The following is a 22,253-nucleotide window of genomic DNA, read 5'->3' as shown; positions in this document are numbered from 1 at the left end:
TTTAATAATACCATACGTGCGGTCTTTAGCTGCCCTAAGAATGTGTTTCAACAATGGGGCTGACCGTAGGGGTTTACCATCAGCTGATACGAATCCTCGAGATTCCCACATGGGCTGGAATTCTGTCAAGCTATTGCACACATATAAACTGTCTGAATATATGTCTGCAGGGGTTGGAAAGGAATCGGGGTGCTGCACTACATACGCTATGGCTGCTATTTCTGCTGCTTGTGATCCTAGGTGGCCGGGCAATTTTAAAGATATTTCTTCTAATGCGTGTCGCTGTGCGTCTTCTACATAAATTCCACAACCAGTTATTCTCTTTCCGTTTTCTATCGTGGAGGAACCGTCTACATAAATCTTTAAAGCGTTGTCTATGGTGTATGGATTCTGCGTTTTACTGCCTGCTCGTGTGTGCATTGACTTTGGAATAAAGGGTCCTGTGTGGTGTTGGGCTGCTATGATCTGGCACTCATGTGGGGTCCCTGCATACTGAAGGTTATCTGCTAGAAATGTGTGGGTCTTTGTGCATTTGACTGTAATGTCCCTTCCTTGTAACAACAGTGTCCAGCGAGCTGCTCTGATCTGGCTGACTGAACTGTCCTTTAACCTACCATCTAACAATAGCTGCGTTGGGGTGTGCTCGGTTAAAATACATCACAGGGTTAAGGCCTGTGATGTATGCAAAATACTGTATTGCCCAAAAGACTGCAAGCAAGTGCCTACGCAGGCTGTAAATCCTTGCTGTATGGGATCCAAAGGTCGTGAGGCATAGGCTACGGGTCCTAAGCGATCATGTCTTTCCTGTAAGAGTACTGCTGATAGGGTTTGGTCGTGGTTGCTACTTCTATGGCATAGGGAGAGTGTGGGTCTGGAACTTGCAAAGCAGGGGCTGTGCCTAGGGCGCGTCTTAATTCATTGATGGCGTCTGTGTGCTGGGGAAACCATTCCCATGAGACGTTCTTTTTAAGGAGCTCTGAGAGTGGGGGCTGCTTTTGTGGCAAAACCATCTATATGGTTCCTACAATATCCAATTAATCCTCAGAATGACCGGAGTGCAGTGATATTGTGGGTCAGGGGCAATTTAACTATTGATTCAATTCGCTTCTGTTCGATCTCTCTCTTCCCGTGGGTGATAATGGTGCCTAAATAAAGGACCTTTTCTTTTAAGATGTGGGCTTTTTTTGGGTTGACCTTGCATCCAATGGATTGCAAAACACCTAGTAATTCCGAAAGAAGCTTTACATGCTCTTCCTTTGTGTCCGTCTGTAGGAGTAAGTCGTCTACATACTGTATAAGGCATTCGGAGTGGGAAAATTTGGTAAGTCCGTTGGCCAATTGTCGGTGGAAAATGGAGGGGGAGTTGTGGAATCCTTGCGGGATGCATGTCCACGTATACTGCTGCCCTTGAAATGTGAATGCGAACTTATACTTACACGTCATGTCGAGCGGGATGGACCAAAAGCCATTGCTGATGTCCAGCACTGTGAAGTACTTTGCCTGTACTCCCTGCTTGAGCATGGTCTTGGGACTCGTGGAAACGGTGGGGCTGCTAAAGGGGTGACCTTGTTAAGTTCTCGGTAGTCGATTGTCAGTCGCCAAGAACCATCGGGATTTTTCACGGGCCAAATTGGGGCATTATTTGTTGAGGCTACCGGCTGAATTACTCCTTGATCTAATAAGGTATTGATTACTTTTGAAATCTCACCCTCGGCTTGCTGTGGGAAACCGTATTGCTTCTGTGGCTTAGGATCGGGATCTGAAATTGTGACCATTCTGGGATCTCCCCACAATCGTGTGTGTTGGGCGAAGGAAGCTTTATGTTTTCTGAGGACCTCTCTAATTGTCTCGTCTGTACTAATTGTTTGCAGATCAAACCAATAGTCTCCTACTGAGGAAATCTTATGTTCATAGTCCCCTACTGTGAGCGTAGCGGGGGCTCTCGCTGTTTTGGCCATTTTCCATACACATCTATTCATGGGATCAAAGGAAAGGTTGTGGGAGCTCATAAAATCGATTCCTAGAATGTGCTCGGCTGTTTGGGGCAAGTCCACTAAAACAACGGGGTGTCTGGTGCTTATGGTTCCTATCTGAATATCTACGGGGGCTGTGATGTATCCCTGCTGTACGTGTCCGGTAAATCCACTAAGGGTGATGGTGTCTGTGGTGGGCCATTTGTCACGTTGAAACATTGTGGAGGAGTTTAAAGTGGTGCGGGACCCTCCTGTGTCCCAAATAAATTCTACTGGATGTCCCCGGACTGTGCCTGTGACTACTGGTCTGTCTAATTTGTCCCAGAGTGTGTCGCAGACCCAAGTTGGGGAGTCCGAACACCGTCAATCTGTGGTGTTGATTGCTGAATTATCTGAACGGGCGCAAACACTATGTATGGGCCTAACATTGTTTCTAGGTGGGGGGGCCATCTTGTTGGTGGCGTTGCTGGTTCAGGGGGTTTTGCCGGTACTCGCGGGCATAATGTCCCATGTGTCCAAAATTATAGCAACGTCGTGGTGCCTGTGTTCTGGGGTGCTGTCCTTCATGTCTACCCTCATTTATCCATGCTGGGTCCTGGTTAGTTCTAACTGGGTGCATATTTGCTTCTACCTGTTCCTGATCTGCCTCCCTGTGTAGGGATTGTTCCCATGCTTTGGATAGTCTCTTTAAAACCCAAACTGTGTGTGGTCTGCGGGGTTCTAATTCACACAAGCCTTTTGACCTGCTTCTGTGGCGTGGGAGACTAAAGTGCGGGACCGTTTAGTGGTGTCGTCCTCATTTAACTGTGCACAGTTTGAATCCCAAAATACTGCCCTAAAATGGATCCAAAGGCGACCTGCAAATGCGGTCGGATGCTTTCCCTTCTTTTGCCTACAGCGGTTTAGACCTTCTACTGGGTCTCCCTTGTTGTACGCGATCGCATCTAAAATGGCCGTTTTCATTTCCTGTAGGGTTCCTCCTCCTACATTCTGGGGTTCTGGCAAAGCTGAGCTGATGGACTGGTCACGGCTCATTACTAGAAGTTTAACTTCCTCCCTTTCGTCTAGACCGTACATAACCTTTTGCTGGCGTACTCTCTCAAAGAAATTCTGCGGGTCAGCGATGGGTTTGAATGGATCAATTTTAACGCAGGCATCTCACAATTGAGTGATGGATAATGGGGTAGTGTATACGCAATCGGGCTCCACCCGATCCGATGACTTGCGCTGTGTGGTGACCGGATTAATGGGGGGTGTGCTGCCTGTGCAGTCGGTGGTGCGGGTGCTTTCCTTTTCAGGGCATGGGGTGATTTTGTGATTTTCTGTGCCCTCCACATATCTGTGGGTGGTTTCATTTAGTTCTTGCCAATTGGGGCAGCCTCCTCATCTAAATTTAGGTATACCTAAATTCATTTTGCACTGAAAGCAGGGACTGCAACTTCTCTATTGTCTACATTTCGCATGGTCTACTGTGCTCTGTCTTCGTTCTGTGGTGGAGCTATGGAGCGCTCGTAAAACTGCCTTTAAATCCGCGCATTGACTCGTTAACTGTGCTACCTGCTGTTCTGTCCCTTCTCGTACCAAGACTGCACGCTGTGTATCTTGGTGGGCTTTATCGTACTGGGTCTGAAAGCTGCTAAGGTGAACTAAACAAGATTGGTGTGCCCGTTTGACATCAGCCATCTCTTTATCTCTAGCTGCCAACTGCTCGCGGAGTTGCACAATAATCTTTTCGCTTTCACTATTGTTTCCCTCATTCTTCTCTACTTTCTCAACTAGTTGCCTGCGGAGCGTCCTCACGACCTTCTCTGTGCCTCGCAACTGTGCCAAACAGGACACTATTGCCATCGGCTTTTGCACTTTCGGTGCATTTTTCTTATGCACCTTGGTTAGGTTGTCCCACCAAGTTTGTCCTATGCTTCCTGGACCTGACTCTTCATTTGAACAAAAATAGGACCCTTTCCCCTTTAAATAATTCCTCAACTCTTCTTCCCATATGGGGCACTGCGCTGCTCTGTTGGTCGCTGCGACCTCGGGTTCCTGTGGCCATTGCTTCTAATCTCTCTTGCTTTACTTTTAATCTCTCGTTTCCTACTGTTAATCTCTCTTTCCTATCGTTAATTTCTCCTGCACTACTTTGATTTCTCTTTCCCTACCTTTAATTTGGGACAGGAGGATAAAGTGGCGATTTGAACTGCAGGTATGACCTAAGCTGTTTTCCGGTTCACAATTCCCTCGATAATTTTGACACAATCTAACGAGCTTACCTGAAATCCCTGTTAGTACGCATGCAGGTTAGTACACACTTCCGAAATTCGGTGATTTGGTCGACATGGGCTTGCATTTGTGGTTCTTTCTCTTCCACGCAATTGGATTTCAAAGTTTGTGGCTTCTCTCGGAGTGACAAAATCACTTCTAATTCAAGTCACACCAGAGTCGCCAATAATGTTGCCAATTGGCACCAGAGTCGCCAATTAATGATGCTCTTTAGAGTCGCCAGGTATCAAATGATACCACCACAAGGCTTTACTGGATATCGATCAAAGGACCACACAACCAGTTAGTCAGTTCAAGTTCAAAGATGGTTTATTTACACACAAGGATTACTACAAAACACTATAAGTTAAACTACACCTAACAACTACAATAACCTATACTTAACATCAGGGCAAACGGCTCTATGCATATGGACAAGGCCTTTGTCCGGATCTTGCGTGGCTGGGTGGAAGAAGTGGCTCTGTTTCTGCTGGGCTCTTCTGTCTGGTAGCGATCATTGGTCTTGAACTTGTCTGTCTGGTCGTTATGCTGCACTTGGGTTGGCATAGGCCAGATCCAAGAGAGACCGAGCACATGGCTGTGTCTCTTCTTATCCCTCTGGGATTTTGTGCTCTTTGGGGCAGTCCTTAACTTGGACCCAATAATTCGACAAGCTTCGATCACTGCCTTTGATTTTGGCCAATAAGGGGGCAAGTGCCTTGATGGCTGGGCATGTCCTTAGCGGTCATTGACCTTGGCTGTTTGGGCTCCCTGAGTAAAGGGAGTGGCGGCGATCAGTCTGTGGCTGTATCGGTTTCTTGAGTGCAGTCCTATTGTTCTTTGTAAATGGGTCATTAGAATGCAAACGAGCGGGGGTTTCGATCACGTCTAGCTATCTGGGTTGCAAATACACACACAAGCTCTGAGTCTGTCTCAGTCCTGGGTTGGCCATAATTCCCATGGTCCTTTGCAGATGGCCTTCTGAGATGGCTACATCTAGCATATTTGAAGTCAAGAATTAGATTCTACAATGTCAAACATAGCCCAATGCAACTTTGAGAAACAAATGGGTGGAATGTGCATCAAGCTGTTGAATGCCCAAAGACATTTTCAAAAGAAGGTTTGTAAATGATCTTTTGTGAAGTCAGGAGAACATGAATTCACGCTTCTCCGAGCCCCACAGAATCAATGTTGTGCAACCCACCATGAGTCTCTCTCCTTGACCTTCCCCAAGGATCGCCATCAGAATGCTAACAAAGCCTGGTCAGGAAAATGGGTGCCCATTGGACTCACTTCACCTGTCCCTGATGGAAACAGTCACATGAAGTACTCTTTTGTACTTAAACAGATACAGCACATTGAGCATTGTTGTCAAAGCAGAAATTCTATGGAGGCAACCTTTGATCTGATGTAAAAGGAAAGATGGATAGGGATGAGTCTCTTTGAATTATGTCACAAAATGTGTAGATCCCCATCTCACTGCACTCTGACAAAGAAAATAAATAGCTGAAAACCGTGGGTGTATTTACCAAGATGCTGCCAAAACTAATGTTGCTGATGGTTTTCAAAGCGTATGGCTGTATCTTCAATTTCAATAAAACAGGAAAAACGTTGATTTTTATTGATGGCTTATATTATGAATGTGCAAGTTAGCAGTCAATTGACATGCATGATAGCTATAGTTACACAAAGCATAGCGGGGTGATTCATGTCAAAGCTTGGATTTAGTAGGTAGGTTTATTTTCTATTCTGAATACCGCTTTGAGTTTGAAATCATTAATATTTGCTCAATATAATGTCCCATTGGTTGATAGCCTCCTATGCTAATAAAGGATGGAATTCAGATAGTATTTGCCAGACTCACTCGGGAATCAGGTCGAAAAACTTGGTGTGTTTGGCAGTGGATCTGATCTGAAAAGGTTTTGGTTTATTTGAAGCCAGCCTTACAGCTCCCATTGTTTTGATGAAGGTGGTGCGGCAGCATATATAGTGTGGCAGGTTTGAACAACTGAACGTATTACTATGATGCATTTTGTCACCTCATTGATCACTGTAAAAAGAAGAGGGCAGTGTGATTGAGCATGCCCGTAACAGGAAGAGGCTGAAGCTATGTCAGATAAAGCAGACCTGTTTTTTTGATAAGAGGGTATTTTATTGTTTTCATTATTTTCCTGGAAGAACAACATTTTGTGCTTTACCACGATCATCAAATTGCAGTGTACGTTTGTATTAATGCAATTGATGGAAAAACTGAATTTAGCTAAAATCAAAAGGCCAGCCTGCAGGATGTACCTCTGAGGGAAATTAAACGAATGTGAGAACATTGCACAGTGTTGAAAGAGGCTTTTATTTTCATACAAGAAACAAAAGAAAAAATGGTTTCAAATCAAATGTAAAGTTTGCAATTGTGGAAAATGTATTTGATATTTCTGTTTCTCACACTTTTAAATGGAGGCATTAAAATCCTTTTATGATAGAAGCCAGTTCTAATGTTGATAGTTGAAATCTTCTTTGCCAAGCCTCAGTGTAAAGCAGATGACAGTAGTTGTTCAATATAGTTTTGTCTTTTATTCAACCTGTCATTGGATGCTTTACTAGCATAAGCTGCTGCCATAGCATTGTACAATTTAAGGATTAGGATAACAGCTGAATTGAACTTTGTTCTTAAAGGGTATCACATCTAATTGAGAAAGCAGTGACAGTTGTCCAGCGTGACGTGCAAAATTATTTTATTACTTCTGTACATAATTTTTAATCAGTTTACCTTGTTCAACACTGAAGATTTTATATAATTTTGACCAAGAAAAGCATGAGGGGCAGTGTTCTCCGTTCCGCCAGCTACGTGTTTCTCGGGGAAGTGCCATTCGCTGATGCCGAGATTCTCCACTTCCGCTGCTTGTCAATGGGATTTCCCATCAAAGCCACCCCACACTGCCAGGAAACCCATGGACAGGGGTGCACTGCCAGCGGGAAAAGAGAATTCCAACGGCCGGAAAATTACGGCCATATATAAATGTTATTTATTATTTGGGGGATACAGTTATTTGGGAGATGCAATAAGAACAGTTTGGATACGTTTTGGTGCTTAGTAAAAATATGCAAATGTCGCCATAGCCCCAGGAGACCATAGGCTGCTCTTCCCCTTTGAGAGAGAGCTGACCGGTGGTGGCGATTTAACTGGAGGGTCAAAACACCTCAGGCCAGAGGCAATGTTGAGAAGACAGGGCCTTCATGAATAACTTAAGCCGACCGGAAATTGATCTCGCATTGTTGGCGTAGTTCTGCATCAGGAACCAGCCGTCCAGCTAACTGACGACCTCCCTGGTGTTTAGCACTGATCTAAAATTAAAACTAACCCAGTACTGGGGCGTCATTCTCCGACCCCCCGCCGGGTCGGAGAATCGCCGGGGGCTGGCGTGAATCCCGCCCCCGCCGGTTGCCGAAGTCTCCGGCACCGGAGATTCGGCGGGGGCGGGAATCACGCCACGCCGGTTGGCGGGCCCCCCCACTCGTTTCTCCGGCCCGGATGGGCCGAAGTCCCGCCGATAAATTGCCTGTCCCTCCGGCGTGGATTAAACCACCTTTTGAACGGCGGGACAAGGCGGTGTGGGCGGGCGCTGGGGTCCTGGGGGGGGGTGCGGGGCGATCTGGCCCCGGGGGGTGCCCCCACGGTGGTCTGGCCCGTGATCGGGGCCCACCGATCCGCGGGCGGGCCTGTGCCGTGGGGGCACTCTTTCCCTTCCACCATGGCGGAGGCGGAAGAGACTCCCTCCACTGCGCATGCGTGGGAAACTGTCAGCGGCGCTGAGATGTCATTTCCGCGCCAGCTGGCGGGGCAACAAAGGCCGTTTCCGCCAGCTGGCGGGGCGGAAATTCCTCCGGCGTCAGCCTAGCCCCTCAATGTTGGGGCTCGGCCCCCAAAGATGCGGAGCATTCCGGACCTTTGGGGTGGCGCGATGCCCGTCTGATTGGCGCCGTTTTGGGTGCCAGTCGGCGGACATCGCGCCGTTTCGGGAGAATTTCGCCCCTGATTTTTGTTCTAAGGTCTGTTTGTTTTAAAGTAAATACTTTAACAAAAACCTTAGTTTGGAATCAATGTAGAAAGCATATCGTCATGCCACTGTTGAACTTCAGCTGTACCAGGTAGTGGTAGGATCTGATTCTTGACTGGTGAGTCTGCCTTACAGTGAATGCCCAATTGCACTGTCAAGATGAAGACCAAGCGGAGCTCACCCACAAAGTCAGAAAGAAACCCAAAAGGCACGGGATCTGCTGCCGCCCTGCAACACCTAACAATCGCTGGTTACAAAAGCCTGGAGCCAATTATTTGCCCGCCTTTTAGAACAGGTTATGAGAAAGAGAGACCAAAATAATGTATGATTATAGAGAGAATTAAATAAATGAAATGGATAAATGCTGATCTCAAAGGTTTTTTTTTTGTGCTCAGTCGAACATTAGCATTATATTAAGTCCACGAAGCTCAGTTAAAACGGGAACATTATGTACCTGCATTGGAGTGGATTTGTTTATTGTCACGTGTACCGGGGTACAGTGAAAAGTATTTTTCTGCGAGCAGCTCAAACCGATCATTTAGTACATGAAAAGAAAAGAAAAGAAAAAGAAAATACATAATAGGGCAAGACAGGGTCCACAATGTAAATACGTAGACACCGGCATCGGGTGAAGCATACAGGACTGTAGTATTAATCAGGTCAGTCATAAGAGGGTCTTTGAGGAGTCTGGTAACAGCGGGGAAGAAGCTGTTTTTGAATCTGTTTGTGCGTGTTCTCAGACTTTTGCATCTTCTGCCTGATGGAAGAAGTTGGAAGTGTGAGTAAGCCGGGTGGATGGGGTCTTTGATTATGCTGCCCGCTTTCCCCAGGCAGCGGGAGGTGTAGATGGAGTCAATGGATGGGACCTACATTGTGCAAGGTTGCAGTGTTTGTTCATAGTGGAGAAAAGAAAGCTCAGTCAGGAGCTTACAACAATTTTCAGAACTCCAGTGGGTATAGATGAACTGAATTCTGTAGTTAGGTGGGTTGGAGTTAGCCTCGGAATTCTACTAGAAGGTAATGTAACAATTTAGACAAGTGGGTGTTCAATGCATGGAATTGAATACTCAAGGAGACGGCGCAAATTGATGCTGGCAACAAATTAAAAAGGGAGCAAGGTAGTTTTTGAAGACCAAGAGTACAAGAGATATGATAGACTGCTTTCCAAATGGTGGTACTGATCAGAGGTACAAAAATTACCTTATACAATCTACAAATTCCTGTGTTCCTATATAATCAGTGTTGATGTCTCTAACGCTGGTACTGGTCGAGATATGTGGAAATGAGTTTGGACTTTCTGCCCTTCTTTGCACACAAATAAAGTCATCCAAACTGCTCTGGCTATTTTTTTAAATCTGAGGACAAAATCACCCAGCGGTTGATTCAAATCGATACAACTCAGTTTCATGCCAACAAATGTTATCAAGAAAGACAAGTCGAAGAGAAAAAAGCAACAACATTTCTGCCTGAAGTTACACGGAGTCACTGTGTACACTGACAATGGTGCCACTGCCATTCCAGACATGATTTTCCATTTCATATCAAGTCAGAGAAAGAACAAATAATGGTGGTTTCCATCAGATTCATGATTAGATTGACAAGATGTCACTTGGGGATATATTTCACTTTTAATGATTGTAATTATTTTAAGAGTTATTTTAAATCCTTCAAAGAACCCATTTTAAATATAATAACCTGTCTCTTGTTACGAGCTGATTATTTTGAACTGATTCTCACCTCGATCAGTATGATGCATTTGCCTAAAACTTAACTGTGCTGAACACTTTATTACAATGGGTTGTGAGGTCAAAAGTGGTGCAAATTTTTGACGACACATTATTAATAACCTGTAAGAGTCTCGAGGCAATGGAAATGGACAGCGTTAAACAATATGATACAGATGCATAATGAAGGAATTGAAACACACAGAATCAACAATTAGCAAACCATGCAATCAGAATTCTGTTTCTGCTGATTCATAGGTTTCCTATAATTGTTTTGTTATAACTGCAATACAAACTTATTAAGTATATAAAGTGTTGAAAGCAAAGGAAAACAACAATTACCATTTACTACAGAGCTACTGATCATGAATTACACATACAAACCATTTGTTTCGCAACATGTTTTTTTTTCAGCTGCACACAGTAAGTAATGAGAATTATTCTCTTACCTTAAGATGCGTTGTATTTTTTCTGGCTGAATGGTGTATTGGAAATTGCCTGCACAAATTCAAATTGATACTGTGTATAAGAGGCAGCTGGTTGTCATGGGAGCAGTACTGCAGGTTCTAATTCCTGCTTCTGAATAACACGAACAGGAAAATGATGGTGAAGACATTATTGTTGAGCAAATAAGAGCTGCTTAGATTCCCACTGTCATTTTCCTCAATACAAACACACCTGAACACTGATGCGTGTCTGACTACTGATATTTGTCTTATCGCAAAACTGAATACGATTAACGTTATCTGTTCCACCTAAAGTAAATACGTTACTTCATCAACTAATAAATTAGTAAATCTTGTGCGTTTTCAACTTGGGGGGGGGTCACAGGAAAATCTTTACAGAATATCCACCTAAATATTATCAGAATTTGTTCAACGGTGCAGCCATGATTATGATAGAAAAAGTAGTCAACCAGAAAATATTGCAGCATTCAATCACTTTGTACACAAAGATATTTCAAAGACTACAGGATAAAATTGAAAACTTTTTTTCAGGATTCATATTTTTGAAACAACAATCAATGATGTGATCTAATAATTGCAACATTCCGTACTGGAATATTTATTTAGAAGGTTTAAATCGTACACCCAAACACACAAGCGCATTAGTAAATCAACATTCCCCGAGGCTGCCTGAGCTGTCAAAACAAGGCATCAATGAGTTTATGCCTCCAGATACCATTTCACAGGGTTGGTTATGTACAGTGTGAAGATTGCATACATATATGTTCATCACCAGAAGATATGTATAGAGTAAAGAGCGGTTAGATTCCTCTCGCCATCCGATAAGACCCCTGCGACGGAAGTGACATTTTGTGGGCATTATTCACCAGGGGTGAGATCTAATTGCCAGCTATCCCATGACAGAATTTGAATTTAGGATCTTGGGCAACACTGTGACACTTCTGCCTCACAGCGCCAGGGACCCGGGTTCGATTCCAATCTCGAGTGACTGTGTGGAGTTCACACATTTTGTTTTATTATTCGTTCTTGGGACGTGGGCGTCGCAGGCTGTGCCAGCATTTATTGCCCATCCCTAATTGCCCTTGAGGGGTGTTAAGAGTCAACCACATTGTTGTGGGTCTGTAGTCCCATGTAGACCAGACCAGATAAGGTAAGGCTGGCAGATTTCCTTCCCTAAAGGACATTAGTGAACCAGATGGGTTTTTCCGACAATCGACAATGGTTTCACGGTCATCATTTTATTCCAGATATTTGACTGAGTTTAAATTTTATCGTATGCCGTGGTGGGATTTGAACCCGGGTTCCCAGATCATTATCCTGGATCTCTGGATTACTAGTGCAAAGACAATACCACTATGCCACCGTCTCTCCCTATGTCTGAGTGGGTTTCCTCCGGGTTGCTTCGGTTTGCTCCCACAGTCCAAAGAATGGCAGTCTAGGTGCATTGGCCATGCTAAATTTCCCCTAATGTGTCCAATGATTGGGTGGATTTACAGGGATAGGGCAGGGTATTGGGCCAGGGTATTAGGGTGCTCTTTCGGAGGATTGGTGTAGATTAGATAGGCCAAATGGTCTCCTTGGCATTGTAGGGATTCTATAATACTTGCAAGACTGGACTGTTTTTTGTGTGGAGGCGTCCCGACTGAGGAACAGGTGCTTGTGCTGACATTGCTGATTGAGATTGCTGACTGTAATCTTGTGATCTGTCGTACAGTTGGGAGCTGAGTTAGTTTTTGTCCTGCATCAAAAGTGACCCAAGCTGGGAATCGAACCTGGGACCCTGGAGCTGTGAAGCAACTATGCTAACCACTGTGCTACCGTGCTGCCCTACTATGCGAACCACTGTGCTACCGAAAAGCCCCTAGTCGCCACATTCCGGTGCCTGTTTGGGGAGGCCGGTACCAGATTTGAACCCGCGCTGCTGGCATTGTTCTGTATTACAAGCCAGCTGTTTAGCCCACTGTGGTCAAATAGACCCTAACATCTCTGTTAAATTTCATCTTCCACTTTATCATCCCCACCACCTATCCATCCATATTGTTTTGGAGATTATAGCTATCGTCTACACTGTCTTCCACTCGGCCAATCTTTGAGCCGTCTACAAATTTCCCAATCATGCTCCCCACATTCACATCCAAGCCTTTAAAATATAACATAAACAGTAAGAGTCCCAACACTGAGCCTTGTGGAACACCACTTGAAACAACTTTCCAATTGCAAGGGCAGCCATCAGCCATTACCCTTTGTTTCCTGTTACTAAGGCTACGTTTTATCTAGTTTGCCCTGTATCCCATGGGCTTTCACTTTCTTGACCAATTTGCCACGTGGGACTTTGTCAAATGCCTAACTAAAATCCATGTACACCACATCCTCTTCATTGCCTTCATCAACCCTTCTTGTCACTTGCTCTAAGAATTCAATCAAATTTGTGAGGCAAGATCTTCCTTTAACAAATCCATGCTGACTATCCATGACCAGATCATGTGTTTCTATGTGACAGTTAATCCTATCTCTCAGAATTGATTCAACTAATTTGCCCACTACTATTTTGCCCACCACTTTCATCAGAACTGACTGATGTGTTGGCCTCACCACTGCTGTGGAGTTGCTTTACCACAGAATAGCCTTTCTGTTTTGGTGGGTCTGCGGTGCATGAGTACCGGGGGCTGGAATTTTAGGCCCCATCAGAGACAAGGACAAAGGTTGGGAGTGGGGGTGAGGGGTAAACAGATATGAAATGCTGACCCATGCATCAATCCAGGGGACAGCACGGTAGCATAGTGGTTAGCACACTTGTTTCACAGCTCCAGGGTCTCAGGTTCGATTCCCAGCTTGGGTCACTGTCTGTGCGGAGTCTGCACATTCTCCCCGTGTCTGCGTGGGTTTCCTCCGGGTGCTCCGATTTCCTCCCACATTCCAAAGATGTGCAGGATTAGGTGGATTAACCATGCTAAATTGCCCTTAGGCTAGGTGGGGCTACTGGGTTACGGGGATAGGGTGGAGGTGTGGGCTTAAGTGGGGGTACTCTTTCCAAGAGCTGGTGCAGGCTCGATGGGCCGAATGGCCGCCTTCTGCACTGTAAATTCTATGATTCTATGAATCCGCCAGCCTCATCCTGCCCCCAGGCCAATTTGCGTGAGGTGCGGTGGGGGGCAGCCGAGCTGCCTACCTGCAAATGCAGATAGTCAAACAGGAGTTTGGTAAAGCTCTTTCAAAGCTTTCAGGGATCGATTAGAATTCTCCAACAGGCTGCAGGCCCCCAAGGCATCTTGGATAGCTCAGCTGTCTGGAGGCAACCTCTTCAGCAGCAGCCTGTGGGGTGGAGCTCGGGAGTGAGGGTGGGGGAATTGGGCAGTACTCTGGCAGTCTTAGAGGCCCTCACCACGTGCTTGCTTTCAGCTGCAGCCACAGGCTCTTTTGTGGAGTGGCTCCACCAAACTCCCCCCACCCCTGGCAATCTTCACATTGCAGCCTGGCCGCTTATGGCATTTTTCTTTGGAAGTTTTTTTTCAATTTGAAGCGCCCAATTCTTTTTTGCAATTAAGGAGCAATTTAGTGTGGCCAATCCACCTACTCTGCTCACCTTTGCGTTGTGGGGTTGATACCCACGCAGACACGGGGAGAATGTGAGAACTCCACATGGACAGCGAACCGGGGCCGGGATTGGACCCGGGTCCTCGGCGCCGTGAGGCAGCAGTGCTAACCACTGCACCACTATGCCCCCCCTTTCTTCAGAAGTTAGAAGTGTTTGATAAAGGGTGCTTCCATTTGAGGCATGCCCTCTCTCTCATGCCTAAAAAGGTAGTTTGTAGGTCTATCGGGTCACTAGAGCCTTCTATGGATCCTCCAACTTTGAGCCTACACATATCCTTAATTGGACCCTCTGCCCATGAATTACCCAACTTGGGGGAAAAATATAGCCAAGTGATTGTTCCTGGTAGATTTCAGGCTTCTGACCCCAACCTTGATGTCAGGGTAGCAAAGTCCGCAGAGAATATCCTGCCCCTGGAGCGGCCCAGACAATACCAGTTACACCGGGCTGAATCTTGTGATGTTGGTTCGATGTGGACTGCACTCGATGCAGGGAAGTTAGAAACAGACGTCTAACACAGGAGAAGATCCAACACTGTTTTATTCAACTAGATGAACTGCTATACATATTCAGCTGTGGGTCGACACTATACTGATCTGACTAGTGACCTTGGAGTAGCCTGACCAGACTTACTAGCTACTGCATGGTGTTTGTGCTTGCTAGCTCGTGGACTATGACTGTCTCCGTAGCTGGGTCCTGAGAGAGCGGAAAACCTAGTGCCCTCTGGCTTTATAGTGGTAGTGTTCTGTCTGGTGATTGGCTGTGCTGTGTTGTATGCTTACTGGTCATCCTATATGTCAATCACTGCCTGTCTGCAATTCATTTGAAAACATGAGTGGATATTATGGGATCTCCCCCTTTTTTTGAGTTCAATAAATACTGAGTAATGTATATATAAGAACATAAGAACATAAGAACGTAAGAACTAGGAACAGGAGTAGGCCATCTGGCCCCTCGAGCCTGCTCCGCCATTTAATGAGATCATGGCTGATCTTTGTGGACTCAGCTCCACTCTCTGGCCCGTACACCATATCCCCAAATCCCTTTATTCTTTAGAAAGGTATCTATCTTTGTCTTAAAAACGTTTAAAGAAGGAGCCTTAACTGCTTCACTGGGCAAGGAATTCCAGAGATTCACAATCCTTTGGGTGAAGAAGTTCCTCCTACACTCCGTCCTAAATCTACTTCCCCTTATTTTGAGGCTATGCCCCCTAGTTCTGCTTTCCCCATCCAGTGGAAACAACCTGCCCGCATCTATCCTATCTATTCCCTTCATAATTTTATATGTTTCAATAATTTCATAGAATTTACAGTGCAGAAGGAGGCCATTCGGCCCATCGAGTCTGCACCAGCTCTTGGAAAGAGCACCCTACCCAAAGTCAACACCTCCACCCTATCCCCATAACCCAGTAACCCCACCCAACACTAAGGGCAATTTTGGACACTAAGGGCAATTTATCATGGCCAATCCACCTAACCTGCACATCTTTGGACTGTGGGAGGAAACCGGAGCACCCGGAGAAAACCCACGCACACACGGGCAGGATGTGCAGACTCCGCACCAATAAGATCCCCCCGCATCCTTCTAAACTCCAATGAGTACAGTCCCAGTCTACTCAACCTCTCGTCATAATCTAATCCCCTCAACTCTGGGATCAACCTAGTGAATCTCCTCTGCACTCCCTCCAGTGCCAATATGTCCTTTCTCAGGTAAGGAGACCAAAACTGAACACAATACTCCAGATGCGGCCTCACCAACACCTTATACAATTGCAGCATAACCTCCCTAGTCTTGAACTCCATCCCTCTAGCAATGAAAGACAAAACTCGATTAGCCTTCTTAATCACCTGTTGCACCTGCACACCAACTTTTTGCGACTCGTGCACCAGCACACCCAGGTCCCTCTGCACAGCAGCATGTTTTAACATCTTACCGTTTAAATAATAATCCATTCTGCTGTTATTCCTCCCAAAATGGATAGCCTCACACTTGGCAAAATTGAATTCCATCTGCCAGACCCTAGCCCATTCACCTAACCTATCCAAATCCTTCTGCAGACTTCTGGTATCCTCTGCACTTTTTGCTTTACCACTCATCTTAGTGTCATCTGCAAACTTTGACACATTGCACTTGGTCCCCAACTCCAAATCGTCTATGTAAATTGTGAACAACTGCGGGTCCAACACTGATCCTTGAGGGACCCCACTAGTTACAGGTTGCCAACCAGAGAAACACCCATTTATCCCCACTCTCTGCTTTCTGTTAGTTAACCAATCCTCTACCCATGCTACCACTTTACCCTCAATGCCATGCATCTTTAGTTTATGCAGCAACCTTTTGTGTGGTACCTTGTCAAAAGCTTTCTGGAAATCCAGATATACCACATCCATTGGCTCCCCGTTATCTACTGCACTGGTAACGTCCTCAAAGAATTCTACCAAATTAGTCAGACACGACCTACCCTTTGTGAACCCATGCTGCGTCTGCCCAATGTATATATATATATATGCCTGACTATATACAAACGGTGATTGAACAAACGTATATACATGGGAAGGTGTTGATAGTGCAGATACATGGCAAACTAAGCAATATTTACAAGAGTTAAGTCGATGGATTCAGTCACAAAAATTTACAAAAGTTAAGTCTACAGATTCAGTCTTTGTGGCGGGTGACGAATTTTTGTCGATCGCCACAGAGGTGGATCACGAGTAGCCTGACCAGACTTACTAGCAACCGCATGGTGTTTCCACTTGCTAGCTCATGGACTCTGCCTGTCTCAGTAGCTGGGTCACAAGAGAGCAGGAAACCTAGTGCCCTCTGGCTTTATAGTGGTAGTGTCCTGTCTGGTGATTGGCTGTGCTGTGTTGTATGCTTACTGGTCATTCTGTGTGTCAATCACTGCCTGTCTGCATCTCATTGTATACATGAGTGGATATTATGACATCTTGTGCTGCTGGGAGGAGTGGGCAGCAAGTTGAGCAGAAGAAGTTAATTATCAGGAGACCAAAATGTAGCTTCCTGACAGTAGGATGCACTTTTGCAATCAAGTTTGGGGAAGTTTGAAGGCTTTTCCCCCAAGTTGGATAATTAATGGGCAGAGGCAGGCTAGTCATTCAATTAAGTGTAGTGTGTGGGTCTGAAGCTGGAGGGCCCCTCGGAGGCTGTAGGGGCATATAAGAAGCAGCAAACTGCCTTTACAGGTTAGAGAGAGACAAGATGCCTGACGATCCATTAGCATACATTAGCACAGTGGCACAGTGATTGGCACTGCTACCTCACAGCACCAGAAACCCGGCTTTGATTCCAACCTTGGGTGACTGTGTGGAGTTTGCGCATTCTCCCCCGTGTCTGTGTAGATTTCCTCCGGGTTCTCCGGTTCCCTCACACAGTCCAAAGATGTGCAGGTTTGGCGGATTGGCCATGCTAAAAATTGTCCCTTAGTGTCCAAAGATGTGCAAAGGTTAGGTGAGGTTACAGGGATAGGGCGGGAAGGTGAACCTAGGTGGGTGCTCTCTCGGAGGGTCTGTGCAGACTCAATGGGCCGAATAGCCTTCTTCTGCGCTGTAGAGATTCTATGGATTGACAATATCATGCATGCTCATTCAAAGGCCATCTCACCAGAATTAAGTTGGTTTTCCCAATTAAGTTATTGGCGAATGACCAATGCGTACCTTCAGATTTATGACTGTATATGAGTGGCTTGCAACAGAGGGAGTAGTCAACTTGCTGGAGTTGGAGCGAGTAGCCAATGTTTTGTTCCTTTTTGGGGAGAGTTATTCAATGAGGCGATCATCAGTTGTTGGTCAGACTAAGGGCATGTGGCAGAGAGGGTGACTGAGGGAGAGAGAGGGGGAGCCAGGGAGGGAAGGCAAGGGTGCAGGATGGGGGAGGTGTGAATGTTCTTGCATGTTGTGTTAGGGGGTCCAACAAATGGATTGGAGATGTGTTTCCAAGCAGGGATGGTGGGGGGTTGATGGTCCTAAGGGGCAAGGTTGGTTCTATCTATGGTCGTGACTTGGGGTTCGAACTGAGGGAATCGGGCAGCAGAGGAAGCAGTCACAGTGAGAGGGGGTAGTGGGATGCAGTAGGATGGAATTTCTAGGGTCACGGTTGGGTAGTGGTTAATCTCAAGGGGGAATCACGGAAATGGAGAAAATAGGTGGCGCGGATAATGGGATGGAACAGGTGGGAAAGGCATCAACCATGTCGCTTTATTTAGAACCTCCTGGGTAGATGGTTGTGGTTGATAATAAGGGTGGGTGGCATGTTTATGTGGCAAGACAAATGTGTCTCATATGTATCGTGAGGACAATGGAGGGGCACCTAGTCGGTTTTGATGGAGGATGGTGGCCCGTCTTCTGTTGCTGCGAAACACACCGGTGGGACCCCAATATGACAACATCTTCCGGCAGTTCATACCAGCGGGATCTTCCAGTCCCACCGACGGCACCCCCCCCCCCCACCCCCCCCCCCCCCCCCACCCCCACCCCCGCTGCGGGTTTCCTGGCAGTGTACGGTGGAATCAATGGGAAATCCCATTGACAGTGGCGGGACCAGAAATTCCCACGACCGACCAACGGCAGGCTGCAGAGAGGCACGCCGCCGCGGAGAGGGCAGACAATCTCTCCAAATAGCTCTTTCCAGTCTTAGTTTCCGTTTTTCTTCATTGGCATTTGCCGTGCAAGGTGCCTCTGCCTCTACCTGGCCTGAGGCACCATATAATTCCAATTATTACATCTGCAAAAATGTTATGACATTAACATTCTGATTTATAATTGCACATATAGTAAATGTCACAGAAGCTGTGACTGTTAATGACTGTAATGTTTAATATCATGGGGAAAGGGGTACATGAAAGATGAAAGGGTTCAAACATTCACCAAAGGGAAAAAAAGTAAGTTTTGGACAGTGTAAAGATTACTGGTGCGATCTACCGACCATCTACAATGGGCGGGATCCAGACTTGCATACAGTTCACTTAACTACGCTGCACCGGATCTATCCAGCACTCGACCTACTGGTCTCGCTGAGGAGACCCCAGCCGGGTGGCGTCCAGCACATTTCCCCATAAACGGGGACCAGGCGCAAAGGGACTTGGGGGGGGGGGGATCCCGGGTGATCGGAGACCCCAGGGCAGCACCCCACTGCTGATGCCACCTGGGAGCCATGGCATTGCCAGCCTGGTACCCTGGCAGTGCTGCCAGGTTGCTCAGGTAGCACTGCCAGGTTGCCCAGGTGGAACTGCCTGGCTGGCAGTGGTACTGCCAGGCTGACAGTGTCAACCTGCCCGGGTGGCATTTTGCCTGTGCTGGGGATTGGGCCTGGGGGTGCCCTGCCTATATGAGGTGAGGCATTGGGGTGGTCTAGGGGTCACGTTTTGGGGGTCGAGAGATTGTGGCACCATTTAAAAATGTTGCCCAGATCTCTTCCTGCACTGGCGAGTGGAGCTTCTCGTGCATGAAATGCGACTGAGTGCAGCCTTGATGGGGCCTTCCCCGCTGAGGCCCCCAAAAATACTGAGTGTCGTTCGATAGCGGGGTAATTCCCGCCACTATAAGCATCGGGAGCGACTCCGTTAATCCCGCCCAGAACAAGACACTGTTGTTTTTTTTGTTAGATCGCGCCCTACATTCGCCCTACATTTCTAAGGAGGGTATGCTGTGAGTGATTAAAGGCTTTTGGTCCAGATGTGTGATTAATCTAGCAGATGCCAAACCCAAATGAACAGTCATTATTTACGATGAATAAAATAAAATAGTTTTGCCTATGTTAAAATCTAGAATTAAAATGCTTAAAAATGTTGCCTCTCTGTGTTTACAGTGATATTGCACTTTATTTCATTGCCATTTCATACTAATAGAGAACAAACACTCCTATGCAACCTTTTTAGAAATTCATTCTGTATGTGAGTTGTCTGATTCTGTTGCAAGTGAAGGGTAAAAACCTGGTAGATTGTCTCTTTAAATAAGATCTGCAGTGTTGATGTAACCCTCTAGCATGGATGGTAGGAACCATTCTCACCTCTGCAGCAGGGAGCTTGACCAGAAAGACTCTCTCAGGCAATGGAAATGTGCTGTTTGTTAAAATGCACTGGATTATAGCTATTCCCTTGGTTAAGACTCCATTTTTTGGTAGCTTCCAATCTGTCAGTAAAAGAGACAGTTCATATGCCTCGCTGAAACAGAAAATATTGAAAACAAGAATGTCGTGACTCACATCTTTTCTTCTTTCTTTAATTCTACAGAACACCGTGGCAGTGGCATCAGTTCAGTTGCCACCAGCAATTTTCACTCATTTTCTCGCTCTGCACACTGTTGACAACTCATCTTGCAAGCTGCAATTTATTGTATTCCGGAATGGAAAACTCTTTCCCAGTACAGGTAACTCATCAAACCTTGCTGATGATGGGAAACGCAAGTGTGTTTCAACTCCAGTTGTCTTCGTCAAAATAGGTAAGATTTGATTTACACTTGAATTTAAATCTTCTGATAGTTTAAATGATGCACGTGAGATTTATATTTAACACCTTGTATTGGTTCCTGCTTTACTTTTGAGGGACAATGAAATTAAGCAGACTCGTGAACTGTTTCTGTGTTCGCAGTCGGGTGCTTTTCAAACCATTTAAAAAATGTAGCATTTAACTAAAATAATACTGGTTGCATTGCTGACTTGTTTGTTTCTGCTTATGGATGTAAAAAGGGAGACGTGTGCCTAATAGCTGCATCATAATCTCGAACATCATTTTCTATAGTTCTCCATAATTGCTCTCTCTAATTACGTAACTTATTCAAACAAGTCCATCCATTCTGAAAATGTTTAATGCTTTCACCCATCATTCAGCTTTATTCCAATATTGAGTGCAACGTATAGTTTTAATCAGGGCATAAACAATTTGCATTGCTGAAAATGATTTAAATTGTCCTGTAGATTACTGTACTTTTAATCTTATCTATTTTCAAAAACAATTGTGTTATGTGGGAGATCAGTAACACTCATTACTCATTTTAATCTCCATAAATCGTAATTGAACATATTGAGTAGAATGTAAACAAAGTCTAAAGACAAAATATCAATATCTGCCCTGCTGAAATTCTAGCATAGCCTTACTCTCATTCATTACAATAAGTTTTTATTTCTTTATAACACATTCTAACAGAATGCTTTGCAAAAGACAGTTCAAAGTTTCACGTTGCTTAATTGCATTACAATTCATAATTTGTGCTGAAAGTTTATATTGTGATATTTAAGGACAGGAATATTTTTTTTTTATCCTGCAATTCTTGCAGTCAAAAAATCCTTCCAGATCTGTGTACATTGTATTCAGCTATAAAGCTTTCCACTCCATTTAACTAATTCAATTTGCTTCTGCAGATGGGTGCAGCTTCGGAAACCTCACGAAACACATTACTGTTGTTCTGAGGCACTTTGCACTGGGTGCAGATCCCACTGCAGCATATTGGGATTTTGACCTTTTGGATGGGCACGGTGGTTGGCATGCTAAAGGGTGCCATATAACAGGCTCTGCAAGCAATATCACCACCATTCAATGTATGCACTTCGGTAACATTGCAGTACTAATGGTGAGTACATGTCTGAACATTGAATAGAAAGTTCTGTTTGTTCACAAACCATCGTATCCACTTTATCTTGTCCTCATTAAAGAGGATAATATTTTACAACTGTCTCATGAAGGGATGCCTGAGAATAAGGCAGCAACATTTTAGAGGCAGCATTAAATATAAATAATTCAACATCATTTTTTTGCAGACTGCAGTGCTCCAGTATATCGCAGATGAACATTTTAAAGTCTGGCATCATAAATTGTAGCTGAAGAAATTATACTAGAAAATACTTGATTTATTTGTGAGCTAAATCCTGCCTGGCATATATGTTGATGTTTTGTATTCAATATTGTACTCCTGGAAGAGTGTCTGCTTCTGCATGTGAATTATATCGTACCGACTATTCTAATCAGGCATGAGACAAATGCACAGTTAAATAGCATTTTGTAAAACACCGGAGAAGAAACAAGAGCATTCAGTCCTAATTTCCCACAGCAGTAGTTGCCATTTTATTGTTGTATCCAAATGTGGGTTTATAATTTGTTTACTGTAATATATATTTGATATTCTTACCCACAATAAACCCTGCATGCTGTTAAAGATGGGATCATTAGCCACTGTAGA

General features: G+C 45.1%; 1 protein-coding gene and 1 long non-coding RNA gene across 3 annotated transcripts in view; one reads left to right on the top strand and one right to left on the bottom strand.

Moving 5' to 3' along the window:
• Nucleotides 1-10,550, bottom strand: part of LOC140393098 (uncharacterized) — a 131,906-nt gene extending 121,356 nt beyond the window's left edge. For both annotated transcript variants that reach the window (XR_011935488.1, XR_011935489.1), the window contains exon 1: nt 10,455-10,550. This is a non-coding gene — a long non-coding RNA (uncharacterized lncRNA). The remainder of the gene's footprint in view (nt 1-10,454) is intronic.
• adgra1b (adhesion G protein-coupled receptor A1b) overlaps nt 1-22,253 on the top strand; it is an 827,468-nt gene that overhangs the window by 696,627 nt on the left and 108,588 nt on the right. Inside the window, exons 13-14 of the mRNA XM_072479133.1 lie at nt 20,312-20,519; nt 21,439-21,647. Coding sequence (XP_072335234.1) covers nt 20,312-20,519; nt 21,439-21,647 — 417 coding nt within the window. The remainder of the gene's footprint in view (nt 1-20,311; nt 20,520-21,438; nt 21,648-22,253) is intronic.

The sequence above is a fragment of the Scyliorhinus torazame genome, chromosome 16, assembly GCF_047496885.1.
Source record: "Scyliorhinus torazame isolate Kashiwa2021f chromosome 16, sScyTor2.1, whole genome shotgun sequence".
NCBI classification, from domain to species: domain Eukaryota; kingdom Metazoa; phylum Chordata; class Chondrichthyes; order Carcharhiniformes; family Scyliorhinidae; genus Scyliorhinus; species Scyliorhinus torazame.
This window is presented reverse-complemented; position numbering and strand designations above follow the sequence as displayed.